Source organism: Salvelinus alpinus, chromosome 10 (assembly GCF_045679555.1).
Source record: "Salvelinus alpinus chromosome 10, SLU_Salpinus.1, whole genome shotgun sequence".
NCBI lineage: Eukaryota > Metazoa > Chordata > Actinopteri > Salmoniformes > Salmonidae > Salvelinus > Salvelinus alpinus.
Window position 1 is genome coordinate 56,631,185 of NC_092095.1, and position 10,539 is coordinate 56,641,723.

The 10,539-nt window shown below is 41.5% G+C and overlaps 1 protein-coding gene across 7 annotated transcripts; it reads right to left on the reverse strand.

Annotated features, from left to right (window-relative positions):
* Window positions 1–468: 468 nt before the first annotated feature.
* LOC139532349 (ELAV-like protein 1) lies at window positions 469–9,992 on the reverse strand. 7 transcript variants are annotated; one of them, XR_011666554.1, is made up of 8 exons: window positions 9,786–9,940; window positions 8,824–9,033; window positions 6,826–7,042; window positions 5,770–5,873; window positions 4,671–4,824; window positions 4,354–4,579; window positions 1,211–4,225; window positions 469–897 (listed from the first exon to the last, which is right to left on the reverse strand). XR_011666554.1 is itself a non-coding variant. In XM_071329811.1 (7 exons), the coding sequence occupies exons 2-7, from the start codon at window positions 8,857–8,859 to the stop codon at window positions 3,901–3,903; spliced, it is 1,029 nt and encodes a 342-aa protein (XP_071185912.1). In that variant the 5' UTR covers window positions 8,860–8,883; window positions 9,786–9,992; the 3' UTR covers window positions 469–3,900. The 7 variants fall into 7 exon arrangements, 6 of the variants coding, with proteins under 6 accessions (XP_071185912.1, XP_071185910.1, XP_071185913.1 ...); XM_071329811.1 differs by having other exon boundaries at window positions 469–4,225; window positions 6,859–7,042; window positions 8,824–8,883; window positions 9,786–9,992; XM_071329809.1 differs by having other exon boundaries at window positions 469–4,225; window positions 8,824–8,883; window positions 9,786–9,945.
* Window positions 9,993–10,539: the final 547 nt, after the last annotated feature.

Below are 10,539 nucleotides of genomic sequence, written 5' to 3' on the forward strand. Positions count from 1 at the left end.
ATAGTTTTTTTTTTTATACGGTTTAGACTTAAATGTTGCATTTGCACATTTTTCATTTTTATTTTGCAGTCAGGTTTTGGAGTTGCCTTAAAATGTTCTCAATAACCAGTCACCGTTGCTGAGAATGTTGCAACCATGAAAGTGCTGAAATTGACAGGACTTTGTACTGAAAATGAGTTGAAATATAGTCAGTGACTATGGGTAAAACCTCTCATCGCTACCTCTGTCAACTGAATTATAACAAATACAGAATGGATAACTGATATTTCAATGTCTTTTGGTAGATTTACAGTAGATTTCACTGTGATGTACATCTTCCAACACCTAGGATCTTGAAGAAACTATTTGTATTTGTGTACATGCAAGATACTTGTACATTGTTATTTTCTAATCAAATTTGAAGTGTAATGATTTGAGCATAACATTTTCCCCCACCCCTTCCTCACAGTACACACAATAAGCCAAAAGGATGATCCTGCTGAGCTTTATAAAGCTTTCAGATATTTTATTCAAAGTAATTGTGTGTTAGACAGGTTCTGAACAGGCCTTCCTCCAAAACCAAACAGGAAATCAAAATGAATCCATTAAAAAAGTCAAAAGGAAAAAAACTCCCAACACGAAGAATTTACAAACATGTAAAACTACATACAAGTCAAATAAATTACATCTTTGTGCCTCCACTGCTGTTGCCACGTTCTTCCATCTCTCCCACATACATTAAGGCTAAAAACAGTTAATCATAATTCAGTTATTCCAGGAACCTCACTAGCATTTCAACATAGTAGCACTCTGAGAAGCTAGCAAAGCAAGAGCTGATTAGTAGAACTCAATAGAAAAATAATATCAAAAGGATGAGAACAAAGTCAAGCAAGTGAACCGTTTCCGGTTCATAATAACCTCTCTCCAGTACCGTTTCCGGTTCATAATAACCTCTCTCTACAGTGCCGTTTCCGGTTCAGAATAACCACTCTCTCCAGTACCGTTTCCGGTTCATATTAACCACTCTCTCCAGTGCCGTTTCCAGTTCAGAATAACCACTCTCTCTAGTACCGTTTCCAGTTCAGAATAACCACTCTCTCCAGTGCTGTTTCCAGTTCAGAATAACCACTCTCTCCAGTGCTGTTTCCAGTTCAGAATAACCACTCTCTCTAGTACCGTTTCCAGTTCAGAATAACCACTCTCTCCAGTACCGTTTCCGGTTCATAATAACCACTCTCTCTAGTACCGTTTCCAGTTCATAATAACCAATCTCTCTAGTACCGTTTCCAGTTCAGAATAACCACTCTCTCCAGTACCGTTTCCGGTTCATATTAACCACTCTCTCCAGTGCCGTTTCCGGTTCAGAATAACCACTCTCTCTAGTACCGTTTCCAGTTCAGAATAACCACTCTCTCTAGTACCGTTTCCAGTTCAGAATAACCACTCTCTCCAGTGCTGTTTCCAGTTCAGAATAACCACTCTAGTACCGTTTCTGGTCCATAATTTTTTTAAAGACCCACCACATATTGCATGCACTCTGATCAGGACTGTTCCGTGAGATATTTCAATGTTCTCCTTAAAAACAATAGTGACTAACTTGAGGCTTACATAGAGGATATCCCTGTGACAGGAGCGGTAATTTTTGTCCACATGTGGAAACTAGTAAGGCTTTACAGATCTGAAGACAAGAGATCACAATACTTTTAGAAGAGAGAGAATTATACAGTCTGGTTTCTAGGCTGTTCCCAGAACCCAGATGAAGCCTACTCCTGGACATAAAATCATGCTCAATGGGGAATCTCTATTGAAAGTCCAGGAGACAAGGCCCTAATTTTCTAAAACAAGTGTCACCCATTATGGTGAAGGTTAGGACTGTGTAAAGGTAAACTGCTCCTAGATCTGCTGCAGCAGGAAACTAACTAAAGCCAGTTGTCTGATCCTGTGTTGTGATGCTGCTGTAGTCAGTTATTTTCTCTCCAACAGACTACATTCTCAAACCTACATAGAAAAGGCCTTGGTGATGAAAAGTGCACAACCAAGATATGTTAAAAACAGATGTAGGAATATTTGCTTGATGTCAAACCAACCGCCAGTCTTCTTCCCGATTACAGAGTCCTCTTATTTTAAGTCTAAAAACGCCACTTGAATATGCCTGGGTTTAGCTTCTTTTTTTTACCCAAGCTCTTAGGTTATTGCACTTTTTTTATTTAAATGGCAGTTTCTCAGGGTGACTGTTTGTTGGCCGCAAGGCAGATCAAAGAAGGTCCATAAGTGACAAACTGCCTCCTGCAGTACCTGTATTAGAAGACTCCTTATGGGTTCATCAGTAACTCCTAGATGCTATTAACATGGAACAAGACTGTTTCAGTACCTCAACTGGAGGACTCCCATCTTTGAAACCTTGAAAGCCCTCTGCCTCATGTTTCACACATAAGTTTGAATGAAAATAAGGCCAAAGTCTGAGGTGTCTTATACTGGAGACTGCATCCTCTTGGCCTTCAGACCATCTTGGAGTCTAGCTAAACCTTATGTTGACCATTCAAACATCCTGTAATATATCAATGGGAGTGCGGTGAGTAGTGTCATACTGTAGTATCATCATATTAGCAGTCTGGTGTCTGTAGCTTCCACAATCTAAACAGAAAACCCCAAAGAAAAACCCCAAACCAAATCTGAAGAAATAAAAGAAACAAAACCAAAATGTTGAGTCAAATCTAAATAAAATTTAATGATTGCATATGCAAAGTAAAACAATCAAAACAAATCTATACCAACAAAAATAAATCACAAAGGCCATAAATTCTTCTTTAGCTCGAGATGAGCATAAAAAATTAAATTAAAACTCTTCCAACTCTACGATCAGTAATCTACGCTTCGACGAAAAAAGAAAAGTTAGTCTCTCTCAGAAAGAAAATTCAAGAAAAACATCAAAAGATAGAGACAACTTAGTTTTTTTTAAACAAAAACAGCAAACTGGATGAGAGAGAGCAGTGTTGCCCCACTTTATGTTAGATTCAGCCTTCGTACCGGTTGTTCAGATGTCCAAACTACTACTGGTGAGGGGAAATGAATAATAACGGTAAGCATCTTCCCTATTCACAAAAGCTTCTCAGAGGACTGAATGCTGATCTAGGATCGACAAGGCCAAACTGATCCTCGATCAGCATTTGAACGGGCCCTGGGGCAGTTAGAGCTTATCCTTCCATTTCTTTGGTCCTTCTTAAACACTTTCCTACTTTAAAATCTCCAGACCTTTTTACATGGCCTCTCAGAGATTCAACTTTTAAAAGACCCCCAAAAACAGGACACACGCGCTGCTATGTAATGGTACCATTCAGTACCTAACTTGCTGTGTATAAAACTGATTCTGCAAGGTGAGAGAAGACCAATGTATGATTTACGTTCTATAACGGCTGACATTATACAATAAGGATTTAAAAAGTGCTTTTCTTTTAGAATGGCTGGAGACAGTGGATGGCTTGACAGGGTACAGGCTACACTGGAACCAGCGTCTAAGACAGCATGCTTCCTCCTACAGTGGGGGACTAGACGTATGAATGTGACGCATCCTTCTCCAAGTCCCTACCGTGGTCCTACCATTCATATGGCACATAGTGACACTAGTTTAGTTTCACAGGAAAAACAATCTAGTCTTGAATCGTGAAATTGGTCACCATATCAGGATGGACATAGATAACTGCGTTTGGAACATCCCAAATCATGAGTAAAAAAACAACAAGAGAAATATCAAACTCAGCCTAGACTCTCTGTTAGACTAGTACAAAGATGCAGAGTGAGAATGGGCTTAGTGAGATAACGCTAAAAACAAGTTTGTTTTGTCAAACTGTGGCAATTTACCCTCCATATTAGAAGCCTGGCGTGAGGTTTCTCTCCTCCCTCTATCCCCCCCACGATTTCTCTCTACTTGTGGCCTTTGCTGGTCTTGAACGACACCTGTAGGATCTTGTCCCCGAGGCGGTAACCGTTGAGGCTGCCGATCGCCATGGCGGCCTCCTCGTAGTTCGTCATGGTAACAAAGCCGAAGCCTTTGCACTTGTTGGTATTGAAGTCGCGGATGACCTTGACGTTGGTGACGGCGCCGAAGGGCCCAAACATCTGCCACAGGATGCCCTCGTCGGCGTCCTGGCCCAGGTTGTAGATGAAGATGCACCAGCCAGAGGTGGCGTTCCCCGGCACACTCACCCCAGACATACCGCTCATATGGTCCACAGACATCGGAGAAAATCTGGGGGAGGACAGAGGGGGCTAGGGTTACCACTCTGTCTCTCTTCACTGATGTGCTCCACACTCCTTTTAGAGAACCTGAGAGAGGACAACACGTCCAGTGTGTGTGTGTGTGTGTGTGTCTGTTACCTGAATCTCTGAGCCTGGTGGTGAACTGGCCCTCCAAAGCGTCGTCCCTGGTTGTGGTAGAGCTGAGAGATGAGCTGAGTGTTCTTGGCCTGGTTGGGGCTGGCAGCAAACTTCACTGTGATTGGCTCAGCAGATCCGGGGGGTTTCTGTCCGTTCAGGTCTTTGATGGCGTCCTCGGCCTCTGCTCGCTTGTCAAACCGGATGAACGCCACCCCCCGAGACAGGCCTGGGAAAATAAATGAACAGGACAGGTTCAGCTGAGAGACAGACGAACACAGCGAGGCCTGGTTCTAGAGTGTGTGTCTGTGTGGTCCTACCCGAGGCCTGGTCGACCAGCACCCGGGAGTTGATGATGCGTCCGTAGCGAGCGAACATGTCCTCCACGTCTTTCTGGGTCATGGTCTTGGGCAGGCCACTGATGTACAGGTTGGCGTCTTTAATGGTGTCAGAGCTCGGCCGCGCATATGAAACCTAACACCAGAGGGCAGCACAGAGCACATTAAACACCACTGACAATATCAGTGTGTACTACTGAGGATTACACACAACCCTGAATTATATCTAGCCAGAAATGAGAAATGACTTCTAAAAAGTGGATGTTGGAAGGTTGTTTTTATTATATTTGTATATCTTTATGCAATCCTGGCGAATTAATGTTTTGTAATTGCCCTATGTGTTGAATTTACAAAAACGTGAGTTTACTTTTATAATGAGTAATGTTTTATCATGAGTAATGTCTCCAAAACTAGAAAATTAAATAGTGAAAGGGTGCCTTGACTGACCAATGTGGCTTTTACGTAGAAAAACTATTCCCGTAGTAAGCTGTGGTGGGAAATATCGAAGTAGGACTTTCCGAGTGTTCAAAATTACATAAACAACAATTATAGTAACAAAATCAACGGAGGGAAAAACAGTCTCAGAAGTGATTTTTTTCCTCTCGTACCAAACCAAATAAAAAGTTCCAAACTTAAATGATAAATTAACGTGTAAAAATTTCTACCTGAAGTAGTGGTGCTGAATAAAGAAATTTAAATAAAGTTTAGTCTTCAATAAGGCTGAAAATACGGTGGCACTTCTCTACTCCATCCGTCAGAAGCGGGGCCAGTGATCTATCAGACGTGGTCTTGTCCTGTCTAATACAGACCCATACTAACGCCGATTCCCAAATCCAACCCTGAACCACAGGCACTACATGCCCATCAAACGAAATGGGTTGGTATTAGCAAAGGGAAAAGAAAGGCTAACATAACACCATATTGCTAACACCCACACAATCCTTTCAGATCCATAGGAGGGTCTAGGAGGAAGCGTCTAGGGGTGGATTTGACGGTCAGCCTCAGTAGAGAAGGGCTAGTTTAAATGACATGACATGGTTGGGTTGACACAGTACTGTAGGAACACCTTATTGCACGTTACCTTGATAGTTTTAGACTGTAGCCTTAGTCCATTCAGAGTATTGATAGCTCTTTCTGCATCGCTAGGGGTAAGATAGTTAACAAATCCGTACCCTAAACTGTGGCCTAGAGAAAAAAAAAGGAAAACAATAAAATAAAATAAAAAAACGTTGTATAGTTTCAAAAAAATCGGCACACTGGTCAAATAAATGATTAAACAAAACAAATCTACACAATGCATGCTAGTCGTAAAACAAGTAGATAAAAAAACATGAGCTGGTGCACACCCAGAATAAGTGTGTGGAGGTACTGACTAACGGCGAATAAACTATCAAAAATAAAGAGAGTTGCACACTCCATGTGTAATCTCCCAGCAATTTAATGGGTATTTACCAACGTTTCCAGCGCCCTGAAGAAGGCACAGTGATGCCAAAACGTTGGTAAATACCCATTAAATTGCTGGGAGATAACACATGGAGTGTGCGACCTTATTTTGATGGTTTATAGTCGTAAAACAAGTAACAAAGAAATAGGCTTCAACAAAACTGGACTGCTTTCCTGGAATAAGGAAAGCCGAGCCCCTCACAGACAGATCGAGAGCATGGGTAAATATCTACACCAACAGCCTTACACAAAACAACTATTTGGAATACCTCAACTATCAAGTTTAGGAGGACAAATGTTCAAATTGCAGCGAGACATAGTCCTAAACAGAACATATGACATGAAGCTGTTTGCATAGATACTACAAACATCTCACCACAAAGTTACTAGTGAGCATGTCAAAGATGTCTGTCTCATCAGCAGTTCTCATACACCTACAAGAGGTAGACAGGGCAATATACCAGTTACTCTACACACTGACTGGTTGGCTTGAACAAACATGTTATGGAGGTGCCCTTTGTAATATTTCAACAATTATGGGGGTCCCCACGGTTTGTTAAAGGTACCCCCGAGTCGTGTTCAGTAGGACGCAACATAGCTAAATGTTCACCGAACACACCCCTGTAAATGTGAGCCCTACACGCAGCAGACCAACTCCTCCAGCCATTCTACTCCAAGGTCATAGGTCACACACCTGTAGTGCATTGTGGGACAAGGTGTTCCGTACCTGCCACTTTGTCCCGTATGAGCTTGGCGGACTCCACCTCGCCAATGCTGCTGAAGAGGCTGCGTAGCTCGTCCTGGCTCATGCTCTGGGGAAGGTAGTTGACTATCAGGTTGGTCTTGGCATCCGTCACCTCATCTCCTCCTCCCATGTGATCCTCGTAGCCGTTGGACATGTCATACACCTCCTGGGGAGGGAGGGGAGAGCGAGAGGGGGGCACAGTTAAGAGAAAACTGTGCCCATTCGGAAGTAAACCAGCATGGCTGAAACGTCAACGGGGTGCAGATTTTAAATCATAAAAAGGAAAACAATAATATAAAAATTTTACAATTCTACATGCAACATTGTAAACATAGCATCCTAATCTACAGAGCCTAATTATGCCCCAGATTTAAGGGGCACCTTGGTGGATGGCAGCAATGACAGCAGCTCCTCTTACCCACAAGTGAATCACCCGCAGTACTTTCACAGCCAGACTCTACTCTCAGCTACATAATCATGGACCAGGCATTATTTTAAAACACGCCTATACCCAGCCAGCCCCGACACTGCTCCGGGATAAGAGGTTGAGATCCAGAGACCACAAACGTCACAGAACATTGAGATGATTCTGTTGTGTAGAATGGAGAAAGTCCCAGTCAGCCCCACCACATTTCACTTATTTCTGCAGTGTTCTAATCACTTCATCCCACTGACCAAGCCTGGTTGTTGTGGTCTGACAGAGTTCTAAACCAGGGGTAACCAACCCTTCCTCACGGAGAGCTACTGGGTGTGCAGGCTTTTGCTCAAGCCCTGCTTTGCGGCGTTGATTAGTAGAAATCAACGAACTGCCTTGTGAGCAAACGCCTGCTTACCCAGAATTCTGCGTTTTCACACAGAAAATAAAAAACCAGAAATATCTTGATGCGTTTTGCAAAAGCAAATCTAAAATGCTTATTGTAATTCCTGCTCGGTATCAGACTAATTTTTTGCTTCAGTTGCACTTCTCCACTCAGATGCGAATTCACAGACAGGCATTATAATCAGCAGACAGCACTCTGATGTGTAGCTACTTCTCTCCGTTACTTTTCTAGGTGTAGGCTCATTTTCTCCAGTAAAATGCAACTATTTTATGGTAAATGCTCAATTAAATTGAAGCAAAACATTAGGAAATGTACCTGACTACATTCTTTCTATGATAAACATTAGAAATATGATGGTCATGTAACGTTTTTGAAAGAAATACCTTGCTTTTTCATATGTAAGAAAATGTACCCGTGTGACTGCTAGCCAAATAGGCTTGCACTTCTGTTGTCATCTGATGAAAATGAAGCTATTTTCTGCAGAATGTGTTGCACTAACGTGTGTTCTGTTAAGCAAAACTATAGTTGCAACCCCCCCAATCACTCGACTGAAGCAACAACAAAAAACGACTTTCAATATAAAAAATGAAATGGTTTAAACCAGATTTTTAATGGTCTGCGTTTTGAAAATGCAGATTAACGCAACCCCTGCCCAGTGGGTAGAGGGTTAGCTAGCTGCTACCCCTGTTCTGAACATTGCATCCCCTTGACAAGGCCTCAGTGCTGTGTTCTGACAGAGCTCCATTCATTCAGAGGGGCTATCTGATTGTGTATTCTGTGGGGTAAGACAGTTAGCCATCCAGCAGGCCCTTGGATGAATGAAACTCCTGTATTTCACTAGTAAACATGATGACCAATACTGATGGGTCTGACTATGAGGATAATTCATATGCCTTTTTCTCTACTTGCGAGCAATAATAAATATTTATACCAGTATGTTAATAAGCGTAGGAGTGTATATAGTGATATTGAAGCCCCAGTGTTTATCAATACATTCGAAAACCATGGGCCAACACACAACATATTAATGCAATCTGATTAAATAGCTAGCTAGATTACAATTGTTACAATATAATTACTTTAAGACTGATCTAGATCCTCCTCTAATGGGAAAATTCATACTCACTTTTAGGTACCTGATGTGGCCTCTTCGAACAGCCATGAAGACCCCTCACTGCTCCCAAAGCTGGAGGAGGTATCACAAACAAAATAATGTATATGGGACAAACAAAAAAATAATAGGGGTGAGGAGGGGGTAGGGTTTGTTTTCAAACAAAATTAATAATGAGTTAAACAAAAACGAAACGGTAAATTGGGCCTCCCCCTTCTGACGCACCTGTGAAGAAGAGCAGAGCATTATTTTGTTAGTCCCTGAGTGGCTAACTATCTTACGACCACTGAGCTATTACGACTGTTATCTTGATGACTTATTATTTGTGGCATATTTAGTTAGCAACCAGACTGTACACAGTAGCTAGCTAGCACGTTGACGAACTAACGTATTAGTCAACTACTGTAGCTAGATTTGGCCTGTTTGTGGTTACTAGTTCGTTAGTTACTAGTTTGTGTGAACTAGCTAACGTTAGTACCTAGCGAGTTATATAAATATCTAACAACTATTTACACCAGGGGGCGTGAACACTTTGGTTGCTTACTAGCTGGCTAGTTAATAACTTGCTAGCAGCAGCTAGTTTCCTAAATGCAAAAGGAAGAAAAAAAACATTTGCTGACGCAAAGCAAATGGACATTGCCCTGCTAATTAACGTTAGCGAACGCATTGTTGCAGGAAAACGTTAACTAGGCCCTATGCCAACCGTTCCCTTATTTTCGCGAGCATGTGTTGAATGCGGTCCCTCTCTCCCACCTAAAACTCCGACACCTTGTTCAGGGCCTTGTTAGCCAGCTAGCTAGATTATCCAAATTGGCAAAAATTTGCTCAAATATCATTCTGTGGTTAGCTATCTGGCACTGGTGGGGCCTCCAAACCCCCATTGCTGGCATTCGGCTTTGTTGTAGCAGAGCGAAATGGTAAATCAACAACTGGATTACTACAACATAGCTAGTTCGACAACCATATTGCTAACTTACCAGCTTTTTGTTGTTGGTGCTTTCGCTGTTCTTGTCTGTCAATCGTTCCGTTTTTTTTAGCTAGCTAACGTTAGCTGGCAGCTCCTTCTCGCAGGCACCAAAACCAAGAGGACCGCTGACGAAAGCAGTTCCACGCCCACCTCTACAGATGATTTGTTACTGCCCTTGCCAATTACAGATGTGGGTACATACCAGGGTGATTCTGCAACTACGGGCACTTCTATGTCCTCGGGGTCAATTTTAGGTATTTTATTTAAAAATATGTTTTATATATATATATGTTAAGTTCACAGTACAATCACCCCAGATATTTTGAACACCTCTCTATCAAGTATTTTAGCAACTTTTCAGATGCATTTTATACCTCAATTTCACTGTTTTGTCCTTGTCCCCGACGCAGACTTTTGAGCTTCTACTATGTTTTTCTATGAGAACACGTTAATAATTACACATTATATCATGTTATCTACTAGAGAAAGAGTCAATCAAATAAAATCTATATCAATATTTAGTGAGTATGCCATTTATATTGTTTTTTTTATACAAAATATACCTGTCCTTTGGTAGTGATGAGAATGTTAATTTAGTGACCATGGAAACTTATTGTGACACTGAAGCACATGGCTGCAGCAGATGTGATGTGATGTAAATATTGTAAATATATTGTAAATATTGTTTGTGTAGAGAATATATTTTTTATTGTCAGTCATTTCCAAACAGGCTATAATTTCTTTAATTTGTGGTATAATTTTTT